This window comes from Anticarsia gemmatalis, chromosome 7 (genome assembly GCF_050436995.1).
Source record: "Anticarsia gemmatalis isolate Benzon Research Colony breed Stoneville strain chromosome 7, ilAntGemm2 primary, whole genome shotgun sequence".
NCBI classification, from domain to species: Eukaryota; Metazoa; Arthropoda; class Insecta; order Lepidoptera; family Erebidae; genus Anticarsia; species Anticarsia gemmatalis.
Genome location: NC_134751.1, coordinates 3,149,019 through 3,176,938, shown reverse-complemented (window position 1 = coordinate 3,176,938; position 27,920 = coordinate 3,149,019). Strand labels below are relative to the sequence as shown.

The window sequence follows — 27,920 nt, the reverse complement described above, 5'->3', positions numbered from 1 at the left end:
AAAAGGCAAATAGAATACTAATTTTGAATAAAGTTTAGATTTGAATAACAATAATGCATATTTCTGCATAATTTTAGTACCTATGGTATAAAATTTGTTTGTTTATCTCCGGAACTGAGCTTCAAAAAATATCGATTATTACATAACCGTAGTAATCCATATAAACATTTTTCCCATTTACATTCAGCATACGTTTCATGAAATACAACACGTGTCTAGGTTCAGTTTTCTTTGCCTATAACCTTAGTCCAAGTCTCGAACCCGCACTTGGCCAGCATGGTGGACTCAAGGCCTAACTCTTCCCCCTCGTTTGGGAGGAGACCCTTGCCGTGCAGTGGGACAATAATAGGTCAAAAGAAAAACCTTAGTTGTGAGGTAGCCTCTAACTTTAGTTCCTCAGATCCAAAAGATCACAAGAGAATTCAAAGCTATTCAAATAATAAACCCTTTTAGAACTACATACTTAATCTTAACATTGACTCTTTCTTCCAGTGCCTCACCCACACGCATCAGCTCGGCATGGACATGCAGTTGTACGTGGCGACGCTACCTCTCATGGTGATCATTTGGAAGTTCAGAACCATGGGCTGGTCCCTTCTAGTTCTGATCGCCGTCGCCTCCACCGCCTTAAGATATCTGGCCATTTACTGGTACGATATCAGCATGTTCGTGTATTTCGGCATCTCGTGAGTATTATTTATATTACTAGCTTTTACCCGCGACTTCGTCCGCCACCTAATTTTTCCCATGGAAATGCGTCATTTTCCTGGGGTAAAAAGTTGCCTATGTCATTTCTCGGGTATCAAAATATCTCCATACCAAATTTCATGTAAATTGGTTCAGTAGTTTAGGCGTGCTTGAGTAACAGACACACAGACAGACAGAGTTATTTTCGCATTTAGAATATTAGTATGGATTATTACTTTTCTTAGATTCTCTATATTTTAGTCTATATCTCTATAGTTTTTAAATCCGTGCACGGCCGTTGTATGAATAACCCTCGGTTTCTGGTGTACATTTAGCGGTAGTTTATCGAGCGTTTAAACTCATATAAAAAATCTGTTTGAATAGATAAACTACCGCTAAACGTGCCCCAGAAACCGGGCATAAGTTACTGTTGTACTGTCTGATGATTCACATTTAAATTAGGCAATAAGAAAATATATTTTATGACTTCAACCTATTTTAATAATTTCAAATATTGCATAAGATAAACATTTTTAAGACTAGTTATAGTAACAGCATTATCTCTAGCTGACTCACTTTTTGACATTTTGGAAAATATTAATAAAAAGACAGCAGTACAATGTTAGTATTAGTATTAGTCACGTGCAAAAGATAATATTAATTTAAATCCGGTTGATAAAAACACTAGTATTATCAAACAATAAAATAAAATCTATCTCGAATTCTAAAGGTCAAAAGAATATAAGCCAACTTGTTCTTTTTTAAAACAATTTTATGTAATAAAGTAGGTAACATTATCGAAATTGCTTGTGATTTGCATATTATAATAAAAATCTGAATAACGTCTATTATATTTGAAAGTATTCTTTTACTATTTTTAACGTTTAGTCTAGGGGTTTTCGTATTTTACGAAGTATATTTTTTCTACAGTAGGTACAGTTAGTTTGAATGTAGGTTGTTTTAATATGACCTCGCTTGCTCGCTACTTAGGTGCAGTTTATTTAACAAGTCTTTAGAAAAATCCCTCTTTTAATCTTATGAATGTTTTATAATTTCTAAACGCTGTTAAGAAACCATGTTTTTTTGTCTCATCCTTAGATGATTTTTCTGCTGGTTTCTCTCTCAGATTATATTATTTCATAATACCTTTTTTGAAATAATATATAATCTGAGAGAGAAACCAGATTAGAAATCAATTTTATTTCTTTTAAAATATTATGAAATAATATAATCTGATAACTTAGTGCAATTGTCAACATTGAAATAACTGGTACTTATAGAAAGATTTAAACAGAACTATATTCCCCTTGATTTTTCTAAAACTATTTTGGTGTGAGCCTATATAGTCAGCTAGGGCCTTCCCCTAACTCTAAGCATTTTCAAAAAGAAGCATTTATTTTGAATACAAAGCGATACTAGATCGTATAAAAAATCTCCTTAGTCAAATTGATAAATATTTAGGTTTTGCAAAGAAACAAACGTCATAATTACAAATGAATTTATCATAAAAGACATTTATACAAAAAGCAGGAAACTCCACAAAATGTTTGTTTGACCTTAAAGCCGCTGTTTCACACATTTGTGATTTGCACTACTGATTCATAGGTCGAGTAAAAGATAAGTGGACCCGTTTTCCGTTTCTGAACGTAATTTTCTTTCAAGGGTATCAGAGCAATTCTTTGTAAGTAATTGTTGATCTATTACAATAATTAATGCTTAAGCACAATATCAATTGATCGGTAACATAATATTTATAAAAGAAACTTAGTTCGGTTAAAAATATTTACTATCAAACCTACAGTGGCCCTTAAGTACGAAGTTCTTTGTTATTCTTACACGTAATATGGTTTTATGAAATAATTGTACGGTTTAAAAAGATCATGTCGTTTTTTGAAACAATTACTGCAATCAAACAAACGTACCGTGACCCAAAACCAGGAAATCCTCAAAATCTCCGGCCGTATAACAAATAAAAGCAATTACCAAAACCCATATCAATATTACATACCGGAATTGAAAAAGTAACCGACCTTCAAAATGTATTCTTTTTGGAAATCCTAACTTCTACTCCCACCTTTCTTAATGAGTAATACGGAACAAGGAAAGATCTCGTAAATTATTTGGATTCTTGTTTATTGACTAGGCCTATTGAAGTTTTAAGCAACCGATGTACATTTATATTTTAAAGTTATAATTTTTTTTTTTTCCAGAAGTCACAGAAATTGTTACTAGTACGATAATTATTTTGTTCTATAAAACGGTTTAAAGACAGAAGCATTAGTTATGAATAGTTTTATGCAGTATAGAAAGCTTTTTTTTGCCACTATCAAGAATAAGAAGACTACGGGATATCTGTAAATATCCGCGGAGTGGAATTTATTTACCATTCAATTTACAACAGACAATCTTCAAAACTACCAAAATTTCTTCCACAAATATATATAGCTTCATTATCCACGGAAATATGGAAGAATTCGATCACTGGAAATAGCATAAAATCAGTAGAGATACTAGTAATAGTAGAAGCTAGTTAGTAGGTAAAAGCTTAAGTACTTACTCCATCACAAAACACTGTATGCACTTAAGAGCATGTTTGTGTTTCACTTACTTAGTTGTTGTCTTTATCCTCGTGACTAATGTTCTTGAATATATTGTTAAAAGTACCCTCTTGTTATGCAATTGTTTTGTTTGTTCTAGCTGTAGTTCTATTTACATTGTGCAAGTTTAGGTACTGACTAGCTGACCCGCGCAACTCCGCTATCGTCACATAAGAGAGTATGGGTCATAATTTTACCCCGTTTTTGTAACATTGTCTATTGCTACTCTGCTCCTATTGGTCGTAGCGTGATGATTTATAGCCTATAGCCTTCCTCGATAAATGTGCTATCTAACACTAAAATAATTTTTCAAATCGAACCAGTACTTCCTGAGACTAGCGCGTTCAAACAAACAAACAAACTCTTCAGCATTCTATTAGTATAGATGTACCGTATGATGTTGCTATGTCTAAATAAGCAGGCGTTATACGTTTACGTCTAGCATTGTTTATAAAAGGACCTACTATGATTCGTAAAAACGTAATTTCGTAAAATATTGGAGGTGTGTGTTCGCTTATACATTTCTCTATTTTGTGTTTAGTATTATAGGCAGTCTCGGATAAGCATACCTACCTTTTATTCTAGTACCATAATTCAACCGAATCTTTATAAGGAATAGAATGAAATGTCGACTACTTTTTTATTTTCGTTAATTATAGTAAGGCCTCAGTATACTTATTAAGATTTTGATTTTTACAAGGTAATGTTAGTAAGAGTTATAATTGTTATTTCCTTAGATCTTTAATCTAGTGATTGGTATCGTTGTCTTTAAAAATAGCGATATCGTTAACCCAAAAACTAAATTGCATCAGAAAGGATATATTTCAAAATGTAACCACTAATAATGGTACAGATTAAATTATTGATACTTTAACAAACTTGCATTAGTTAGATTGTAACAGTAATAAAAAACAAATGTTTCCTCCGCTTAAGGCGATAGTTTAACATTTCAAAAGTTAACCTTCAATTTATCAAACTATCACGGCAAACTTTGCGACATTTGTCGATACACTCACATACCGGACATAACGAACTGTTCAATTCACTTACTAGGACAGAAACGCAGAGTGTTCTGTCTTGTATGTTTCATTCTTTTCTAGCTTGAGGTAAATCAAACCAGTCCTTATCTCCAGAATCGGTCTTTTGCTTCTTCATTTCTTTAACAATGTGTGTATACTTAATATCATAATGCGGTTAGGATACCTTATTTGTCTACTGGACGTTTCGATCGCATTGCGTCGATAGGTCTCTGGCTGACTAAACATGTATTCTATTCATTTTAGGTTTTGGGTTTTTTTTAGGACCCCAAGACAGATTTATTTTTTAATTAATCAAATTCGTCATTATTTCTAAGTTCCCTAGCGTATAAATTCGGAATCATAAAATTTACTACATGTCATCTTTTTAATTTTCAGAGTACAAAAACTGCTGGATGCGGCGCGTTACTCCTACATTCTCCCAACGCATAGAGCTACCATCTACCTGATCGGAGTCGCTATGGCGTATCTTATGAAGTCCAAGAAATTAAACTTTACTTTATCAACTGTAAGTAAAATTGATTATTTTTACAATAATCTTATAAGTAGCTTGATAATATGGTCATCTTTAGTACATTTTATGATCCTCTAATGTCTTACCTAACTCCGACTCTATACTACTACAAGTAAGTGCTATCTATGCGAGCATAATACTGATAGATACTGGAAAAACATTGATGTAAAAGTAGTGGGAAGTTTTCGAACAGACTGGACTAATATACTTAACTAAGTATCATAAACATAAATAAACGTCAAAGGTTTGCTACGAGTCCATAACCAACGACAACTCGATAATTATGATGCAAACCAGATTAAAAAATCTCATACCTTCTACTGACCTTACAAAAAATACTAATATACCTTATTAAAACCGCTTATTATTCAATTATCAATTTACAACTGCTCATAATATATTTATTAAATCATATCAAAGTGACAGCCGGTTTGTAAATCGTTATTAGTTTTAGGCTTACAAAATTGTACGCATTTTGAACTAAATGTGGGTCAAGTCCATTGTACAAAAAGGTGTGTCTGACGAGGTTTTGGTCTAAAACAGACGATATTACAATTATTTGTAAAAATAGGGGTACAAGTTTGTTAGAAATTCTTCCAAAGTGAAAAACTTTGATACAAAAGATGTCTAGATATATAATATATTCATCTACATTTTACATGTACAGGAAGGAGCAGATATTCGTGCCAACTCATGATTTCGCCTGTGTTATATGATACTTTGCTTTCAATATTTTTTCTTAGATTTGTTCAGAAAGAACACACGTCGTTGGTGAAAAGATTTTTTTAAACCTGGCATATTCACTATTAATACAGTATTTTTACAAGACTGAGACAGTGGTGACATCACACCAAACTAAGTTGGTATACACCCTAAAGATGAGACCAATATAGACGACCGAAACAAAACTTTATTTAATAGGTTATTGATACTAAGTAGAAAGTAAGCCGAGTTTCATAAGTAAGTCACGGCTTTACAAACAAACTTTAATAAGGTTAAATGTTAAATCAAAATACAGACCTACACAAGTTGACTACCAACTCATCTACAAAAGATCTAAATATACAATTTCTATGAAAATAACATCTACAATGATCTATTTCAATGAATTCAAAACTGGGACAGAACTTATTTTGAAAGTAGTTTGAAACTCACTTTATGTAAGTAATCAAAAATCAGTCAAAGATATTTTAATAGACCAACCGTTTAAGTTTTAAGTAGTTTCTTAGATGAGTTTAGAACATTTTCCTATTGTATATTTAAACTTCAAAATCAACAAGTTGAGAAAATTAAAGAAAATAACTTTATTATTAGTATCTATCTAATTTTAAGCAACCTAAGAAAGGCAGTAGATAATGTACAGTTATCTGTAGGTACACATCAGAGGATCATCGACAACAAGCATTTATAACGAAAACACAAAATAATAAATTTACAAGCCTATAATAACTAATAAGTCATAGACGCTGAAATTTTTTATTTGTTTCTAACACTACAAATATTTCATTAAGAAATCGAATTCCAGTATGATCTAAAAATATATATGTGTTAGTATGATAATAAATTAGATCATCTTTTTAGCCATTATCGTTAAAACAGATTACTGTTCCTTCTTTTGCTATTTCATAACCGTTGTTAAGAAAACATCCATTGTTTATAACTCAAGGCAATGACACTTATTCTCTTCTTTCTTCTCTACAGACCCAGTCAAGATTACTATGGTTGTTCAGCTTCGGCTTAGCCGGGATAACCATGGTCAGTCCCTACCGTATGGGGCTGGAGGGCTACCAGTACGAACACTTTCCCGCGGCGTTGTTCGCCGCGTTCTCGCCTATTATGTGGGGACTGTTCATGTGTGTCTCACATTGGGCTATTTGTAATGACTATGCTGGTAAGTGGGAGTATTTATTTTTCTACCTTTCACAACTGGAATATCATCAAATAGTATTAATAAGTATGCTGTAACATTATATAGTTTTACGTGGTATAAGATTATTTATCGTTATCAACACCATATGTATTGACACTCATTACGAAATTGACTTACTGATGCTAATTGGTCGATCCTTAAATACAAATTTTTACCTTTTAATAGAATTTCAGTGGTACTCAAAGACACGTCAATAGTTGGCCCCTAGGACGACGACAAACGTTACCTTAGATTGCAACTGATTTAAAGTCAAGCAAATATCCAATATTAGCCTTCCATATTTCGTTTTCATTACAACATATCTTTATAACATTCATATTCTTTGTTGCAGGCATAGGAACAGCATTCGTGGAGTCGCGAGTGTTCAAGTTCTTCAACAAGATCGCGTACAGCGTGTACCTCACACAGTTCCCCATCTTCTTCTACAACGTCGGTGTCAAGAGGCACGCCGAGTACTACTCGCCTTTACAACTTGTAAGTATTCTTTTTACCACCTAAATAAACAAGTTGATTTTCTCGCCGATTGATCTTTACCTACTCCCTGCCCTTCAAACCCAAATCTGGGTCTTATGATCTACTCCCACTACCTTAAATTGTAACTGTTGAACCGAAGTTGCTAAAACATTGTCCAATGTACGAGATTCTGACGGAAAAAAGTAGTGGTTTTGTATGATATCAAGAATGCAATTTGTTCAAATATTTCTATAGCAATATTTGTTTGTATTTCAGCTGCACATCCCAGAACTGTTCACAATCATGGTGATATCCATCATTTCAACAGTTGCCATCGAGATGCCCTTCAACAAAGTACATAGGATATATTTCGGTAAGCATCCGTACAACAAGCAGTGCTAAAGTTGTTGATTTCTTTTTGTTTTACATAACAGTAGAATGAATGATACCTAGAAGTTTATAATAGCAATACAACGCTAAGTGATGGCAGTCAATGACTAAGATATCGGCTTTTAAAAGATCGTTCAATTCCACCTATAAAGTATTAAAATGAATAGATTTCTAATACAAGCTTAAATTGAAGAGTTAACTTAACTGCTATAAAATTATTGCCAATAGTCGTCAGATATGAAACAACTAGGGTTAAATAGGAATCATCAAAAAAAATATGCCGTCTTTACAATGAACTTTGTTAATTGTAATGAATTTGTATGTAATTATTTTTATCTAATAAAATCAATTTCTCTTTTTCCAGGAAATTCACAGACGAAGTTAAAAGAAAAATGATGACAAAGACTAGTGCTGTGCAATAGTTTGTATAAACGTTAGTTATAGACACACATCACGTAGTTAAGTTTATTATTATTTTTGACTATTTTTGTACTGTTATCATATAATTATTATTAAGGACATAAACTAAGTTATTAAAACAAAATAAAATCAATGTGTATAAATATGTTCGTTTTAATTTCACCAGTTAAAAAAAAATACATTTTTGACATTTGGATTCACAAATGCGTAAATGCTATAAAAAATAAATGCAAAAAATATTTCATCACAAAATTATTTTCCATTCAAATTATTGAGATAAAATGTACTTGTATTCATTTAAATATGTTTATAACTAAGTACCTACATAATATAAATTTATTAACTAGGTAAGTATATACAAACTGTCCAACTTGAGTCCATCAGTCTTTCCTTTACTAAACTATTTCTTGAAAGTCACTTTTCCCTAAACAATGGCATAAATATTAAACACTTGACATCCCAATTTAATACTTAGTTCCACTCACATTAGTCCCCAACCAAATCACTATTCAAACACATTGACACATCATAGCTTGAGTTTCGTCCACATAATATGACATTTGTAGTTCACTGATAAATTGCAACTTTTTTGTTAACAACGAATCCACGCCTCGAGTGCAGCATGCGAGGCACATAACACGAAAATGAATTTATTTTTTTGCAATTTGATTTGCATCTTCATCATCATATCACATTACTGGGCCCTCAATCCGCCATTCCTTGGCATCTCATAACATAACAACCGCTTGAAAAGTCCTTTCCAAAACATTCCTCATTCATACTCTTCAAGTAAGGGCCAATTTTTTCAATTCACACGAATCTTCGTCCTGCATACAAAGCCTGTCCCCATAGACACTATATATTTCCACCCAAAGAATCTCCATTATTTTCTATTTCTGCAGCAATTGCTTTAAGCAATGATCAGCTCTTCAACACAACTTTAGTGTCTTCAACACAGTCTGGAGCAACAGTGCCTGGCTTGCACTTGCACCTGATGTTGTTGGTATTATCTCGTACCAGCCAGGAGTTTACTCCACAAGGACCCTGTGTGTTCAGGATATGGCAAGTCCCGTTGTAGGGTGCTGTACCTCTGCGAGTGGTGCAGGCTTCCACCTAGAATTTGAAATAATTCGAAAATTAGCAAAGGTTTTCAGATTCATTGGTATGGATTTGATACTGCCCTCAATGGTTTTAAATCAATATCACATTCAATCCTAAAGCTACACTGAACACCGTTTAACTGAATCAAGTGTTTTTTGCTTCAGAATATGTCTTATTCATTTATTTATACAAAAAGCTTCAATATTGTTTAAACCTTAACGATATCTTTGTTTAATCTAGCCACAAATATCTCAAAAACTTTGACGAGTACCATTAGACATATCACAAAATCTTCACCAATTTTGGGACTAAAATTTGTTTATAACTCTCTCTATCAATTGACGTCACGAAAATAATTCCGGCGTAACAAAATAAAACGATACCTCTCTCCGACTACAAGCACCGCTGCCACACGCGCACACTCCATTATGACTAAGCCCGTCTATAGCCGGCCGTGCTTCGAAGTCAAAAGCCACTACTTCGCCAACAGGACACGGCTCTGCTGTACCAGGTCTGTAGCAACGACGGCGTTCTGGGACGTAGAGACGACCTCTAGCACAAGGCACCTGGAAAATCAGGAATTGTAATTAGGCTACGTGATATCAAAAAGTCTTCTCTGAAATTACAACCAGACCGTAAAAGCCTATTCGTAGATTACACTAGTTCTATGTAGAAATCCAAATGCGTATAGTATAAAATAGTGTTCCCACGCCTGGCTTGATGACCACTCTGATAACTGGGCTTTGTTGTTTGGATTCAAATTTGTAAATATTTACGAGCAGCCTTGATAAGATAAAACACAATTTGCTGATTATGTTGCTGTTAAATATTTACCCTCTTATTCATAAACACATTATAAACCTATTTTAGTTAAGAACTACTACAATATGTTTTCTCTTTTTCATTTCGCTAAGGAGTAAAGGAAACCAAACTCTTTAAAAGCCTTTCATAACTAATAAGAGTATTAATCTTTTACTTCTAGGATCACACAGCTAAATTTCTATCATAAGATATTACAATATCCTCCAAATCGTATACTCCAAGAACAAGAACAAATTCGTCGCCTCACCTTAGTACACCGGCCGCCTCTAGCAATCATCTCATCTTGAGCACAAGGTCCCCTCGTATACAGTCTGTAGCAGATCCCGTCAGCTGCTCTCGCGTGGAATGACTTACACCTGCACTCCGCTCTGGAACCGTGCGGGGCTACTTCTGAGATGGAGAATAGATGGCCTCTTGGACATGGACCCAGCGTATCTGTAATAATTAAATGAATGTAAAACGTGAGTCTCGAAGTATTCTCGTGTTACAATTATTATAATAATGACTGGAATGATAATGTATTATTACTGATCACGCTCTGAACTAAGATCCAATAAGTATTTTGTTTGACCCAGGAATCAAATCTGAGACCCCGTGATCAACAGTCGTAAACACTAACGCAGTGGACAAGGTAGTTCATTTTAAAGGATTTTGTCATCAAAAGGACTTTACTGATATTAATATTAACTTTCGTCTACCTATCAAAATAATTTAGTTTCAGCCTTATAGTACCTATACAAGAAATCAACTGGTAGTCGGGCGTCAAATAAAATACTCTAAGTCTTTAATCTGAAAAAATATACCTAAGAGTCGGTGATAATTTTAGCCGTTAAAGATGAAGTAAACACAGCTAAATAATTATCCACAACATTGTCTTACACTACAAAACACGACAAAATGAATAAAGCCATTATAATACTACAATAGATATTATCATACTTAATTGTATCCTATCAGAAGATCTAACCTAGCCTTAACCTTAGGAATAAACAGCTTCATTTAACCGATGGTCTCAAGATAACGGGTTGATGTTAAATTACCCTTGACTTAAGCAATAATCGTGGCTAATAGCTCATTCTAACAAGACTTCCTCATAGTAATACGAGAATTATACTATTATAGATGCATCTTTGATCCTTAACTGGTCATATCAAGGTTGTGTTAAGGGGCAATCAAGCGAAACGATTTAATAGTAAAACATATATACTACGCTTGTTATATCTGAAGGTGTAAACAGAGATATTATACACCCACGTTTGGTATTTACAATGATAATCCCATCTAATAGGGGACGAGGAAATTCGAAAAAGATTTGTATTTTGTTCAACCTAGTGATCGAACCTGAAACCTCATGATTAACAGTCGCCAGTCGGATACACTATTGCCCATGCCATGGAGACAGTCATTAATCATCACAATTTGAATGTATTTCGTATTACCACCAAATACAACCATATCGTAGGGTGCAATTTTGGCTGGATTTAAAAAAGTTACAATCAAGCGCTCCCAACTATTTTGACAAAAAAAATGCTGTGATCAAATGCTCATCTAAAGGCGACTAGATAATACCAAAAAACAGACTCAGACAATAAAATAAAAACTGGTTACAATTTGCAATTGCATCAAAAATGTCTTGCACCGCTATATGGACCGCAAGAAGAATGTTTGTTTCAAATGCGTCGTCATTTACCAATCAATAAAATCGTTAATTACAGTGAGTTATACCCTATTAGCCTCATATGAAATAGATTCGTTGAAACATTACACACATCAATAATATATTAGGCTACTTATGAAATTGTCGTTTCATAATACTGGCATTTTCAAATGCATTTTTATCGCTGGCAAAGAGCTCTAAATTGAGCCTCTATGCAAGTAGTCGAGTTTTCGAGCCCGAGGCAGCACACCAATGACTTTTCGAAGTTATGTCTGTATTAGAAATAATTATCACTTGTTCCAACAGTGAAGGAAAACATCGTGATGCAATCTTGCATGACTGCAAAGTACCCAATCCGCAATTGTAGGTACTAATAAAAATAAACTCAATAAACGACTCAAGCAAATAAGGAAAAATAAATAATAAAAATATATATTTCAATTACATAAGTGCAAAACAGTTACATGGTTTGGAATCGCCATCTAAGCAAAGGGATTGCTTGTATTAGGAAAACTCCGCTCTTCCACTTAACATTATCTATCAATATGCAATTATTAGTGACTCAAATATTAATAGTACAATAAGTAAAATTATTGTTTCCAGCATCAATAATTAATTGTTAAAATACCTTGATACTTTCCCGAAACAATTCTTAGAACGGTTTTCGTCAGATCCATACTTACCTAATTCATAGCACGCGGCGGTCTCATTATGGTAATGAGGTAGATGAGGCTCACAGCCGCACTTGGGCCCCGGCAGGAACAGCTGGCCCTTTTCACAGGGGCCCCGCGTGTAGTGCGGGTAGCAACTACTGTCATGGGACCAGTAATGGGGACCCGAGGGGGGACACTGAAAAATTAAGTGTTTAATGTAAACCAGAGTAGTAATTTACATAATATGGTTAATACCAGGTTGAGTTTTTAATAACATTTAAGTTTAGAAGGTTTATAGAATAATGAAGGGAAGGCGACTATCATTATCGTTAGTAAAACTTAAAACAAAATATTTTACAAAACACCAAATGTTTTTTATTACTCTCAAAAATACTCTGCGGCACATTGCTAGACATACGAAGACAGGCACTTTAAAGCAATGATTTAAAAATTGCCCTACCATAACTTTATATGAAGGGTTTAAAAAATACTTTTCCAGCATCAAATACTTAAAATAGTCAAATACTTACAGTACAATTGGCCAGTCCATCAGTCCCTACATCCAGTATCGCTCCAGGGTAGCACGGTCCCTGCGTCATGCGATAGTAACACTTGCCATCAGCCGGCCAGTAGACCAAGGTCTCATCTGCACATTGTTGAGGTCTCACGCACATGCCTTGACGTTCGCTGGAATAACAAACATACAAATTATTCTACTGGCATACATAGTCATCGGGGATTCTCTTTGATGTTCATATTTTGCAAGAATAATTGGCGTTGTTAACTAAGCTCGTTTCTTAGTTAGTTTGGAAGAAAGGCTGGGCTCAAAATTGACTTGTTAAGCCGGACAACTGGCAATATATAGATTGAGTGTTTGAATCTATCCATTGCACTTAAGATGTCATTGTAACCCACTCTTAACATTAGCCATAAGATGCATAACAAGTACTCTATTGCTTTAAGAAATCTAGTCCGACGGTAAACCGAAAGAGGTTGAATGGGGGACCATCAGTTTTGGATGCACAACGCATCACGAAAGTATAATATGTCAGTTTTCATATTTGGTGGAATCCGAAAAACACAACGTTTTTGATCGTCCTAAGATTTAGGAGTAAAAAATATAAAGGGAAGAATTACACCTTCGCCTTATACTCTCTACTCTAAATACATTCACTGCCACAAGAACAAAAGCAGAACGATCATATTATTCGTGTAGCGTACCTACATAGCCGCTGGGGATTCTCCGGTCTTTATATTTCGTAATACAAATCATCTATGTGTATTGAGTCAGTTACCGAGAAATCAATTTGATCACGTGTTCCGAATGGTTTAAAGCAAGGTCGTTGTAGAAATTTTTGGATGGCCTTGACCGTGTTGCGTAGTTTTTGCAAATTTTTACTTGAGTCATGATTTTGAAGCCGGTATTACTAGATGTTTCGGTAAAACAGTAATACTAGTGCAACTAATTCTTGTTGATAAAATACAATACAGAAATATATTTTGCACAGTTACGTAACAAAACAGTGGGTCCGAAAAAAGGCTTGGATATTCTTCCTTGGAAATTCTTATTTAAATAAAACATTATTTATATAAAACAAGTAACAACTATTAATTTGGTGACTATTAATATGGTGATTGAACGAAATTACGACAGCTAAGTGCAACGTAATATAGTAAACATAATAAAGTAATCGTGCAAAATAATATGAATCACAAAAAATAATTCGTAATAATTCCTTAAAAAGAAATCTAATAATAAAGATACGCTTCTTCTTAGTATATTGCACAATAGTTTGACCAAGAATGTCGTCTTTGACACTGTCCCTGTTCAATATTGTATAATAATCTACTATTACGCTAATAGTTTCCTGTAAATGCATGTAATACGACAGATTAAGAAACGTTTTTGCTATCTGCAGCATCAAGAATTATTTTGAATCATCGAACTCTGAGCATTATTATTAAATGTATTTTTTTCTTAAAAACGTTTAGTTCCTAAACTTACACATTGTTTATTAGGACTGTCGTTACTTAATAATACAATTGAGATCAATTAGGATGGACCTTGCTTAAATTTTATTCTCGTTACCTATCGAAAGGGATAGAAAACGTTCTTAGAAAAGACCATGAAAAGACGGTTTTATTTTCACGACTAATGTCTCACACCCTGGATTCCATCAAGTCCTCAAGATGCTTACCTACCCTCGCTTGTTGAAAGACTCCTCGACGGGCGCGAAGTATTCCCCTGGCCTACACGGTCCTCGCTCGAAGAGTTTGTGACACGTGTTCGTGTGTGGCAGCTGTGCAGTGCCGGGAGGACACTTGCATTCGGCCACCGTACGGCCTCCCCATCGACCAGGACTTAACTCTTGGGTTTCTGGACATGGGTGGCCTTTCTGGAAGATAGAGTAATTACGTGTTTAGTACAATAAAATTGGCATCAAATTAATTACGAAAGGTAGGCACAGCTTGACTTTCGGACAGTTATGATAAATCTTTAATCCGTAACTTCGCTTCGCTAAACATGAAATAGCACGTGGCAAAAGTAATTAACTCCTAATCTTCTGTCATTTCTCTCCACGAGAGAGCCGAAGACTGTTTGGACACTCTTTAATTATGCCCGAAAATTTTATGTCGTTAGGATGCTATCCATAAAGTTTACAAGTAAACCAAAGATACACAAAAGTAGGTATATAAATGAACTTAGCATTAAGCATGTCTAAAATCCGCAAATAATGGCACATATTTTGAAATGTTATTTTTGTTATTATGCAAGTTTCGTCGACATGACCTGTAATCTTTTCTGTTGTGTACTGATAGCTCATATGTTTATTGTTATCGATCACTCAACAATCTTGTATTGTAAATTAAATATGAAGGATGCTTTACATAATACTCGATTTGTAATACCCAAAGGTCAATCATTTGACTGGTTACAAGCGCAAACCTTTGTCAATCATACCCACATGACAGTTCGGTTCGCCAAAATAATGCAAGCTACATATGAATTTGTAACCGTCCCTGTTTAATACAATTCAAATACAATTAACCTTACGTTCTGCAGTCAATCTCAGAGGTCATTGACCAGAATTCTCATTTATTTTGAGGTTAGGGGTCAACTCATTGACAACTTACCCGGTAACCTTTGATTTCGTTATCGACTATGATTACAGATCGAAGTGTTACTTAATAAACGTGCTTTTCATGAAACCATGCACATAGATTATCTATCTAAGATTTGATCGTGCCATCTTATACCAATCTATCTGAAGATAATTGAAACCGGACATTTAACGAAACGAGTTAATGCCTACGAATGTTTGGTTACAGACATCTTTAGTTTTTCAAATACCTGAGTACCTACATATTTTATATTTAAAAAACCATATTTAGTACCTGAGCTTTACTGGTACTAAATATGGTTACTTTAGATTTACTGTTATTTCTTCGTAAATAGGCCTATCCCTATGTAAAGATATGTTATTGAGAATCGATTGATGATCGCTGTATTGTAAACAGAGATAATGTTGGAACATAATACATCACGTCAGATTAAATCGTGAGTATACTTTGACACTATTCACTTCCTTTGTTATAAACATCAACACTGTACTTAAATCTGTTTATTATCAGTTATCACGATACTATTGTTGTTAGCTTTAATTAAGCAAAAAGATACATATGCTTAACACCAGGCTTTTATGTACAAGGCACATAGCTGTATATGTATTAAAAAACAAATCTTTTCATGTAAAATTTCTTCTGATCAATAAATAAAATAAAGGTAGGCACCAAAACGAACATAAGATTTGGTCAGTTCTTTCATTGCAACGGTATAAAAATTGACGATTTGACTAGTAACTCAAAATCAATACAAATTAAAATCTCAATATTTTACTTATTTTTACGTAGGTTACATAGTACGTACCATAGAACGGATTTATTACAAAAGCTTCTCGTTAAGGGTTTAATATCTCTAAACCACTTGTATTATTAAGGGGTAGTTACTAAAGATCGTACCAAGTGACGTCCTTCGATCTCTGAAAAAGTCGTGATTTTATGTACATACATAAGTATGTATGTAACGTGAATTATTCTATATCATATAGCAGCACTGAAAACATCTCACCTAGTCCTAATTTCCCGTGTAAATAATGAATAGAACTGTTACAATTTCCATACACGATGTTCAATAAAGTCGTTAACAAATTGTTAACACACCGATCGTATAAGAAGTCCAATACAGTCTGTTTTGCTCAATCGACGTATGATTTACGTGGGAAAACTAAACGCGAACACGTTCTTTTAACTGTTTTGTACTTTATATGTACGTAATTAGGTCTGTATGGGGTTTTTGAACTCCATTGCTTGTATTACTCGAAAATGTACTTAGAGGTGTACGATAATGATATATCATGAGGGGGCGACTATTGCCACATACTGAGCACGTAACCAAACTGCTACTATTGAGAATCTTTATTATATATATACATATCATTCTTCTGTAAGTGTGTATATCACTGAACTTTTGTGTGTGTTCAAGGGGATCTGAGAATGGTTTAGATTATTAAAAAAAGTTTAAAATTTTCAAATTAAAGACGCGTAGACAGAACAACGTCTGTTGGGTCCGCTAGTATTTTTATATTAATTAAAAAAAAACAATAGAAAAAGGAAAGAAGCAAAAGAGCGATCTAGGGACTTGTTATAGTTAACAGAATAATGTTTTTCGCGTATCATTTCCATCACACAGTAAGTGACAATAACTGTTGCTGACAGCAACTAAGACCCCTCCGGTCCCCGGCAATAGATTGATACAGTAGATTTTGCCGATTCCGCATTATCACTAAGCATGATAAATTAAACTCTATTCCTTGTCTACCTAGTGCAGCTAAGCCTGCTGTATAATTTAATTAACACCTAACAACTAATACTAAAAATATTAATTAAACCAAAAATACTATATTATCATACGAACTAATTACTGGTGTCAAATTAGCGTCACAAGAACTCAGATAATAATAAAAACATATTATATCTACTATTATCATACATAATTACAGTTTTTGTAATAAACATGCATTTATGTAACTAATTATTTCAAAGTATTTCTGCCAAACAAGACTGGTATTCAAAATATCTCATAATAAATCAGCAAAAAATATACTTGAGGATTCATTAATTGAATAATTTGGCAGATATCTGAAATGACAAACGTTACTTAAGATTTTTACGTAAGTAAGTATATTATGACTCGCTCATACCCGTGACTTCGTCCACTTGGAGTATAGTTATATTATTATAATCCGACGATTTAGTAAAGAGCAGAGTAGAGTTCTAGGCACACATGGTTTATGTCATTAATAATTATTATGTGTATTTCTAAAAATTGTAACTTTATCAAACAAGCCATCATCAATCAGCTGCATTACCCTACGGATTACTGATGTTCTAAATTCTGAATATAGTATACTCTGTCATCCGCAAATATTGCAAACAAGGCTCTCTTTTAACTTCTTGAACTATACTGGCATAGTTCCCGCTCCGGCATTTCCGGGATAAAAACTATCGCATGTGTTTTCTGATCTCATACTTTATTTGTACAAAATTTTATTCTAATTGGTTCAGTGGTTTAGAAATCTAGCAAAGACAGACAGAGTTACTTTCGCACTTATAATATTAATAGGGAAGTTGGGATTTCAGTTATTTATATTATTGAATAACGTAAGTAAATGTAACTTCATATACAACAAAATGTCAAGCGCTTATTGAATAACTAGTAATATCTGTCGAAATTAGGACTCTGTAAGAAATATACAATGAAAAAAAGAGTTGAGATTTATGAAGACATCACAGGTCGTAAGGTCAAGTGGAACCAAACTACCTGAGATAATAGACTAGTATCCATGCAACACTGTTGCATAGAACACGAAGAAAATAGTTTGTAAAACCTGTGCCTTATAAGTCATTGTGCAACTAGTACTAATTATGAAAGCTAAGGTAAGATTTGTTTGTCTATTTGTTTATTACGCTGTAACGGGTAAACTACTTAACCGATTGAGCTGAAATACAGCAAGATCTATATATATTATTTATCCTAGTTAGACTGCCTATTTAACAAACTGTAACCTTGTTTAGCCAACAATTTAACCTAGTTTCCTTGTCACAATTTGCCAAATGAAATGGGTCGAATCCTACCTAAGACAAATAATTGTACGATGAGCTTCAGACGAGTTAATCCATACTAATATTATAAATGCGAAAGTAACTCTGTCTGTCTGTCTGTCTGTCTGTCTGTCTGTCTGTCTGTCTGTCTGTCTGCTACTCAATCACGCCTAAACTACTGAACCAATTTGCATGAAATTTGGTATGGAGATATTTTGATACCCGAGAAAGGACATAGGCTACTTTTTACCCTGGGAAAATGACGCATTTCCCGGGAAAATTCAGGTAGCGAATAAGTCGCGAATAATCAATATTATAATGACATTAAATTAACAAAATTCCGTTGTCATGGCAACTGATTTAATGGCGGATATGCCTTAGCGCGACTTCGTTATATTAGGAGATATAAATAATTTTGATATATTTTTCGTGAAAAAAAAGGCATATTTTATATCATCACGCTACGACCAATAGGAGCAGAGTAACAGTAAAAAGTGTAATAAAAACGTGGAAAATTCTGACCCATTCTCTCTTATGTGACGCAAGCGAAGTTGCGCGGGTCAGCTAGTTAAGAAATATATGAGTTAAGTGCTTATCAGTTGTCTAGTTGCACAATTAGTACTAGCTCTGATTCGTCCGGAATTAGATTACTGTGTGGAAATTGTTCTGAGATTGTTATTAATGAAAGTTATCCAGGACAGTAGCGCAATTATCTACAGTCGGTAGAGTCGAGTAAGGAGAGCTTGACATTTAAAATGTACTCTCAATATTGTTCCTAAGGAGCCCGCTAGAGGCGCTGATCAGATTTGCAAAATTTCTCTATAGCCAGCTTCTGTCGATTGTCGATAGTGGTAGTGTATCGAGCTACAGTTGTTTGTAAATAAACTAGAGAGAGCATTTATACTGGGACTAAAAGTCATAAAAAACATTTGAAAGTAGAAAAAATCAAATAGACGAGGCATAAGACACCATATTTTAGGAATAAAACCATAATATTACGTGGGACTATTAGTATAATGTACGTACGCAATCCTCGGACGGTATGAGAGAAATGCGTTGATGTGGAAACCTTAATGGTGTGGCGTTTGACGTTTACGTGACTACTCACTAAATGGACGAGTTATGGGCTTAATGTTGTGTTACAATTTTTACTTTATGATGTCACTGTGTAATGTAACTTCTTGTCCTCCATAAAACCTAATCTGGTTTCACGTGAGAGTGAGAATAACAAAAACCGAAACACGCATTTTCATAGGAGGTTTATGTTTATTTGGTTGTTTGTATTTGCGAATTGCGATTGTTATTTGTGTTTGCATTCGCCAATTTCATACTTTTGCCTCTTAAATTCCCGTATGAGATCCCTTCATCATAAAAAGTTTTGCGTTCTGAATCATCATAAAATCAGAATTTTGCTTGTATCCATCTTTGATAAATGATTCAGGACATCATTGTTTTGTACTTTTCCCACGCTAAGTAGGATATAGAAAATTTGTTGCAAAGAAACACAAAAACCTTTAAACTGTAGTAGGATAATAGTGTATGGCCAGTGGTAGTCCCATAAACACCATCAAATGCTATTATCGTCTATTTCTGTACAATCGCGTTGACGTGACCTTTTGCCATAACAACGGTTTACGCTTACGAACAATCTCATGGCTGATCAGGCTTTACAATGCAGCTGACAAGAAACACTTAACTATTATCTAAACTGCTTTTCATGTCTTCTATAGTTACAAGGTACAATGTTTGTTTTAGTAATTTTATATAAATCCTGGGTCCTTTTTAACAATATAACTTAAAATATCAACCACCTTCACTGTTAAATCTGTTAAAAATGCAATGAATACTAATGTAAATGTTCTTTATTATTTTCTTGTTATGACCTCTGAATAGGCAATATAAAACAGTTTTAAAAGAAATTGTCGTAATTAGACTTTCAATATTAGATGTCGTTTCCCTCAATCACCAAACTTGCATATATTTGCCCACCACAACTTGTTTTAATATCTTCATCCTTCCAACATTTCCTTCATGGCCGACGCCCGAAATTTTTCCCTCTTGTACTTGAGAACACCGGTCACATAACCTCAAGATATAACTCTTAAACCCAGAAGTCACGTCTCAAGCATCACGCTATTAAAACAGCCCCGCCAGTGCATATCTCTCAGTAGGACGATCACACCACACGTACACTCGTAAAAGAGATTTAATGCCAACTGTCTGTCACCTGCTGGGCTGTTTGTTTACTAAAAAGACTTGAATATGCAAGACTTCTTTAATTTTGTTCAAATTAAATCGTTACGTGTCTTACGGATATTTTCGAAAAAGTATTTGCAAAAAAATACATCGACCGAAATTGAATTGTTACGTATCATAGGTATCTTTTTGAAAACATCTTGCAGAAAAATAAAGTTGACAAATCTGTATAAAGACCACGAACGTACTCACGTATTTTCTCTGTGTGCATCAGTTCGGCGCAATGGTTTAGATCGCCGCTACCATTGCCTCAGGAGGTCGTGGGTTCGATTCCCACACGGAACAATTCTTTGCGCGATCCACAAGGTGCACTTTGTGAGTTGTGTTCGTTATTTGTATGTTTGTCAAAGTCACGCGACACAAGAGCAAATTTTAATGCGGGAGTTTTCTTTTTAAAAAGAAAGTAAGTCAAGTGTATCCCTAGACCCGAAACTATTCGAGGAAAATTGCTTGTTTTCAATAATCCTCTTTTTATTAGATGTTAAACATACAAAACAAAAGTTTAAAAGCCTGTATAAATGTTTCAAGCGATTCTCAATATTAAAGTGCACATTTAGCTTACAATTTAGATAAAAGCACTTATGAAAGAACATTATTAATTACGTACTCATTAATTAATGTTTCTAAAACAATACACTCTCTTCCTCATAGATAGTCTAGAATCCTTTATATTCTAACTAAATATTAAGCGCATCCGACGCGTTGGATAACACACTAACGTGACCTTTTGAACTACATGAGAAACACTGCCTTAAACACCACAAGACGTATTCAACCTTAGGTAAATCAAAATAAAGTTGAATTTTGTATAGCATTTTTAATATAAAATACATATAATAAGCATAATTTGTAATTCAATAACAGTTTACATGTAAAACAGCGATTCAAAGTGGGATTTCGTGTCAAATGACGTCACAATTTGACCTAAATATTTTGACGCTTTCCCCGTTAATGTATGAATGCATTGACTCATGATACCGATGATGTATGGAGTAAATGATTGCAGCTTATCTTGCAATGACGGATTATGGTTCGGAGAACATCCATCTTTGAACTCTTTGAGATCATGTCACACCATTTTTGGAAGAAAGACATTATTAATATCGACATTTTTCCTACCATGTCTCTCTTACAGTAATAATGAAAGATGCGTAATAAAAAAACTTACAGTTATAAATATTTCATATTTCCATTACGTATAACTCTCAAAAAAAAAAATTACTGAAACGCTCATTGCATATTGTATCTACAGATATTAAAGTAGCATAATTCAGTTTGTATAATGCGAAAGCTTGTAATTCGCAATCTATATAATTTTAATAGTTGTCAAAATTGAAACATTAAGCCGTGAGTTTCCCTATAAATAAATAAAGCAAAATGTTATGCAAACCAAGGGTTTTCGAGCAAGCATTTTATTCTATCAATCAGAATAAAACACAGTCTTGTTGTTTAAAAAATAACAAAATTGCCATAATTATCTGATCGTTTTCATAAAAAGTTAATGGGTCCAAAATTGCAAACTGAACACCTAAAATTTAGATATTACGAAACTGACTCCTAATTGGATAAACGATAAATTGTTATACGTTTAAGATCAGTGAATACTTGGAAATTGGTTGAATTGATGTTAATCGTGAAGTGTAAACTACTTCTCGGTAAAAGATGCTTGTCTTTTCCTGAAGATGCATTTAAGAATTTGATTTATTTTGGTTTTGTTACGTTTCTTGTGATATTCAGTTAAAATGACCAATTATTTATTTAACAAGGTTAAGCTACGAGCTTTATCCTAAGCGATCATATGGTTTTTTATCACAATATTTGAATTGTACCTGTACTTCATTCTCCAACTGTAATTTACCAATGATTAACATAGTCTCACGAGGTAGATGACGGCTAAATTTACAGGCTTAATTTTTCCTTTTCCATGCACAGTTCTAAGTTTTAAACGCATTCTGTACCGATCCCTTTTAAAACAATATACCAGAATACACCCAATATGAATTGCACTGAAACCAGACTCAATAAGCTTTTTGCCATAAAGACAGCCAAGTCTAACTAAACTACTTTTGACTCCAAAGAAACTTGAAGCTCATACACCGGCAATAGAACAACAGGGAATTATCACTGAGTGTATTGTCACGAAGAAAACCCTAGATAGGTACTTCAGAATGTAAACTTTTACCTTTCTGAATTACTACTTCATCATATCCTTTTCTCTACATTTCTTACACCTACAAGTACATACTATCGTCGTTAATACACGACAATTACACCACAGCCCGTATATTACTGTCACACAACCTCTCATTACTCGCGGGACTAAATTACTATAACCTACTAGCATTACGCAATGCATTATGATAATTAAATCTTATAACATGATGTCGTATTAAGTCATTACAACTTGACATGAATAATGAGGATGATAGCGCAGGGATTAATGTGCAATTAAGTTAAGCAATCTGCGGTAAGAGCAGGATATGGATTGGTGATCTTGTTTAGAAGATTCTCTAAGTCAGCGTATATTCGTTAGCGTGGAAAACTTCTTATCATGTCTAGCATCAAAGAGCAGATCAACCTTTATTTCCTTTGAGCATAAGCTATGTAACAACATCCAAGCGTAGTTTTTATCAATCTTGTTATATTCAAATCGATTACTGATAGTTCGTTTGCTATATTGCTAGTATTTTTTGTAGTTCAATAACTGCGGAAGAAATCTGTCTAATCGATTTCAAATTACAGATTCTAGAATATGCATTAGGTGTCCAGAAGATGCGTTAAACATACTAAACCATCATATCATGACCATAAACTAATACAATAGCAGCCATAGCAGCATTTTCACTACGTATGTATTATAAAATAAAGGCATCTCGCTGCGTTTGTCTGTCTGTCTGTCTGTTAGCTATAAAATTCTTGCTGTTTTCACCAGTACATAGAGCTATTTTCGAGGAAACTTTGAGTATAATCTTTAATTAAAGTTTTGTGTAAAATAACTTTTATTTACCACGTTAAACCGGAGCGGGCCGCCTTCCATAAATATTCTTAAGCACATCGTAACACAGCGTTACTACTACGGCACAAAAACACCGTATCTAAGAAAAAAACAAACATTAACACCATCATAAATTTAACTAAAGGATCAATCAAATATTGATCGAATAATTTTGACGTCTTACATGATTGATTGTTGTTTTTTTATCAACAAAAAAGCGTAAAAACGATTACTAAACGCATCAATAATGAGTTTAAACATAAATCTTATTTAATATCTCGTAATAGTGTGAAATGAGATACAGAAGCCGCGAACGCCGGCGCCCGACTATTACGTACAAGATTGTATCAATTACATAAAATATTTAAATAACGTATTGATTTCAATTTCAAGTTTGTATTTACAAAACGGTTCTTGTATTTGTGAATATTGCAGTATATGTGCAATAAAGCAGTTTAAATTTTCTTTTGAAATTGCAATGGGCGGCTTCTGAGCGCGATCAGTAATGTATCCATCTGCTAATCATGAGGTTAGGCGAATCTCGGGTTTGAATCCTGTGTCGGGCTAAGTACTATGGCTCTTTATTAATATTAGAATACTTCACTAAAGTTGGATAGGTGTTACAGGTTGTTATAGTTAAATGCCTAGACTTTAGTAACGTGCCCGGTAAGTGGCATAGTTCACTCCGTATTAAATGTGACTATCTTTGTTAGTAGCGAAATGTGTATCTCATACATCTCTGCCAACACGATTAGGTATAAAAGGCGTGATATTATGTACCTATGTATGCATTGCAATGGTTACGCGAAGCCATTTCCCATTCGTTACTTCTGTCAGTTAATCAATGATTTCGTACTGTAGTATTAACTTACTGAATGTATCTTAATGAAATCTTACTCGTCTGGAAGTATCCGATAGATAGGAACAGAAAGTGTAGAAAAGTAGTGGTTCTAATATTTTTGTAGTACCATCTAGTCCATACTTAGGAGTATCGAGAATTTGACGTTTGAAATGTACTGAACAATTAGTTAATATGGCAACCGCTAGGGGCGCTGATAAGGTTTATACATATTTTTCGCTAGCTATCCGGCTGCCGGCAGCCGAGAGAGAAAGACAGGGAATCTCCTCTTTGGAGTCCTATACTACTATACAAAGGAGAACGTGTATTTTTCTTAGTTTGAGTATACTCATGGGCTCAAAACGAGACTGTACCTACGCATTTAAAAAAATCTTTCGCATTTTTGCAAACGGTTCATATGAGACGTGAAAAACCCGTTACTCCGTGATTAAAGGGTGTATTTAGGTATAATTTATTGTTTTTTAACAACATAATTATGTTGTTTTGGGCCACAGTTTTATACTCCCTAATAACTGTTATTACGTGTAACTGTAGTATGAAGTAGGTGTGTCATTAAAAGGATCATTTTAAGCAATGTGTTCAACTTGCAATAAATCGATTAAAGGAAAATTAAGGTCTAACGGTGCTAAATTAATGGATGTACAATTAAAGCAAAAGATAATTGTACGTTAACTTTTGAAGGCCTTGCGGAAAGTATGCAGGAATTGGCTTTTTACAAAGAGAATTATTATTTAGTTTAATATCATGTAAAATGCAAAGCACACTAGCGACATATCAAATTAAATTACTGTCTTAATTGCATATGACTATTGAGCCAACAGTAGGCACGAATAGTAAAGCCAACTGCTACACTGCCCGTGTACCAACTAGAAAAACGATTCTTCATCTGTATTTATTCATAAATCAATATTTTTTTATAGATGAAAATATTTTTATGCTAAAATAATTTCAGCCAGTCTCATAACTAGTCAACTTCTAAATGGAACTGACCCATCACTCGTTAATATTACAGCACGTTAAACGTCAATCAGCTACACATGACATTCAAATGTCAAATAAATCTAGCGATTAGTCTGTCAACTAGTATGACACAAATTATATAGCCCAAAGGAAATATGGCTAAGTGCTGAACTTATGCGATCGTATTGCAATACTTTAAGATATTTTAATTGCGCACAAGAACTTTAAATTCGTTTCTTAGCATAAAAATATGGCCAGATATTGTAAACTGCCTTAAGTAACTCGTAGTAATTCAAGCATTAACTTAGGATACTTGATCCAAGAATGGCACATCATAATCATCGTAACTTTTGAAGCAACTTACGTACTATATAATATAATATTTCGTCATATTCAGACAGAATTAGGGACAGTTAGAGAAAAATTAAATGATGATGAAGGAAATTTTAATCAAACAGCAAACTATGAAATATGTTTAATGTGTAAATCAAACTCAAGACATCAAGCGCAGTGATAGCACTGACATAACCACACATACACCGTCAAACGCCAAGAAAAATATAATTTCAACTACTTAACTACTACAAAAGATAAACCTTACTACAAATTCTACAGAACAAGCTAATTATAACAGTACACTTAAAATTGCTACAATTAGTTCATTACTGTCGGAACAGCGCCAAATAATTCCGGTCCGACTGGTCGTGCCTTGTGAAAGACCATGACCGATCGATCTTGTTATAAGTGTTATGACACGCTACACACTGACCCAATGTTGTTTATGGCTTTACAATCAACTTGATTAAGCTTTACACACTTGAACATTGTGAAGAAAGTTTTGAGTAAATCCAGTTTTTCGCGTGTGACAGAAATATGGATTGATTTTTGGCAGACCTTTTCGTAACACAATTGAATACGCAATGCAACATCTTAAGACGTAGATATAAACATTGTTTTGTTGCTAGATCTAGAAAGAGTAATTTAGAATACATCGTGGCTAATGAAGGGTTTATTAAACTTTCTACGTAAAATCTGAGCGTTAATTAGAATCGTTATTGTGTCAACTTGAAAATTACTTTCGGAAAGCTTCATAGTGTAATGAACTATGTAAGTCTATCAATTACAATCTATTTCTCTATATTTTATTAATAACAAAGTCAACTACAAAGCCAGCCCATTTAGGTACAGAGCAATAGTCAAGTGAGCCGGTCTCCTAATAACAACCAAAATTGGACAGACCTCCGACAACCGGCCAACTCCAGATAAACGGTATTCGTCTCACGTATTCCACGAGACACTCCAAAAATCTCTAAGTTACGTAATACATAAGTATTCCCAAAACCAAAGGTTCTTAACACGAGCGAGATGTCTAGAGGTCAAAGCACTTGCGTTGCGCAATCAAAGACATCCCGTAATGTGAATACTACCTCTGTGGTCGTCTGCAACGTGCTCTATGGCCTTTGTTGGAAAAAAGAATACGGTATTTCTTTTTAAAATTTCGGTAATGCCTTTGCAATCGCTGTGTTAAAAAGCTATTAGGTCTGTAACCGTTGCTTTTGTATGAAGTAATATTGTTTATTGTTTGTAGCTAATGTTAACTGAATTTCAAGGTGTTTTCAATACGCACGATTTGTTGCTGAAGCGCACTTGAGCTAATATTGAAAGGTCGATTAATTAAAATATTTATGAAACAACTTTGTTCAGCCGTTTAGCTTTTATATTAATTTGACGTCCTTCAAAACGGTCCGGAGCTTGGAGGCAAGGTTTAAGTTACGCTCTAGATAAAGAAAGTAAATCGAGTAATATGTTGTCATACTAACCTTGTAAATTGTATAGCATTTTCCATCCTTAGGCCAGTACAGCATCAGCCAGCCTCTTGGCAATGCTGCACAAGGATTCCTCTTCACATCAGCCCATGGTGGTGGTAGCACTGCGGCTTGAGAGCCACACAGCAATGCCGCCAACCACACCCACGCCGCCATTTTCGTACACTCTAGATTCGAATTCACAAATGTTTCCTTCTATTCATTTTTTTTAAACTGCAGTTAGTTTTTTTTTTAATTCAATCTAGTTTTCATTTTAGAACACAGTCTTTTGTCACTGACACTATTTAAGTTTTTATTCTTTCACTGTTCCATCATTAAAAGTTAACTGTAGTTAGCCTTTCTAATTCCAGTATATTCAATAATTTATCTCTGAACTAAATCTTCTAAGCGATTAGAACTGTATCTGTAAGAATATAGACGTCTTTAAAAACCAATGTAATTATACAACGAGCTCATTTATTCTAGTCTTGCAAGAAGTAACTCAGTTACACACAGTATTGTGATTTTTTCACATCGTTATAGATGTTTTAACAAAAACAAATGGCGGTATTAGTTCACATGTATGATAAAATATTCTTAGTTTTTCTAGAACTTTATAATC

At 34.0% G+C, this 27,920-nt stretch overlaps 2 protein-coding genes across 3 annotated transcripts in view; one reads left to right on the top strand and one right to left on the bottom strand.

Annotated features, from left to right (window-relative positions):
• The window catches only part of drd (drop dead), a 52,598-nt gene extending 44,446 nt beyond the window's left edge, over positions 1 to 8,152 (top strand). The window contains exons 7-12 of the mRNA XM_076116522.1: positions 493 to 686; positions 4,700 to 4,829; positions 6,537 to 6,726; positions 7,097 to 7,239; positions 7,495 to 7,591; positions 7,973 to 8,152. Of these exons, the coding sequence (XP_075972637.1) occupies positions 493 to 686; positions 4,700 to 4,829; positions 6,537 to 6,726; positions 7,097 to 7,239; positions 7,495 to 7,591; positions 7,973 to 8,004 (786 nt within the window). The 3' untranslated portion in view covers positions 8,005 to 8,152. The remainder of the gene's footprint in view (positions 1 to 492; positions 687 to 4,699; positions 4,830 to 6,536; positions 6,727 to 7,096; positions 7,240 to 7,494; positions 7,592 to 7,972) is intronic.
• Positions 8,153 to 8,165: 13 nt separating this feature from the next.
• Positions 8,166 to 27,920, bottom strand: part of LOC142974288 (uncharacterized) — a 38,222-nt gene continuing 18,467 nt past the window's right edge. For both annotated transcript variants that reach the window (XM_076116523.1, XM_076116524.1), the window contains exons 2-8: positions 27,314 to 27,722; positions 14,464 to 14,657; positions 12,792 to 12,948; positions 12,292 to 12,457; positions 10,199 to 10,386; positions 9,513 to 9,695; positions 8,166 to 9,141 (exon numbers count right to left, since the gene is read on the bottom strand). In XM_076116523.1, coding sequence (XP_075972638.1) covers positions 8,950 to 9,141; positions 9,513 to 9,695; positions 10,199 to 10,386; positions 12,292 to 12,457; positions 12,792 to 12,948; positions 14,464 to 14,657; positions 27,314 to 27,475 — 1,242 coding nt within the window. In that variant the 5' untranslated portion in view covers positions 27,476 to 27,722 and the 3' untranslated portion in view covers positions 8,166 to 8,949. The remainder of the gene's footprint in view (positions 9,142 to 9,512; positions 9,696 to 10,198; positions 10,387 to 12,291; positions 12,458 to 12,791; positions 12,949 to 14,463; positions 14,658 to 27,313; positions 27,723 to 27,920) is intronic.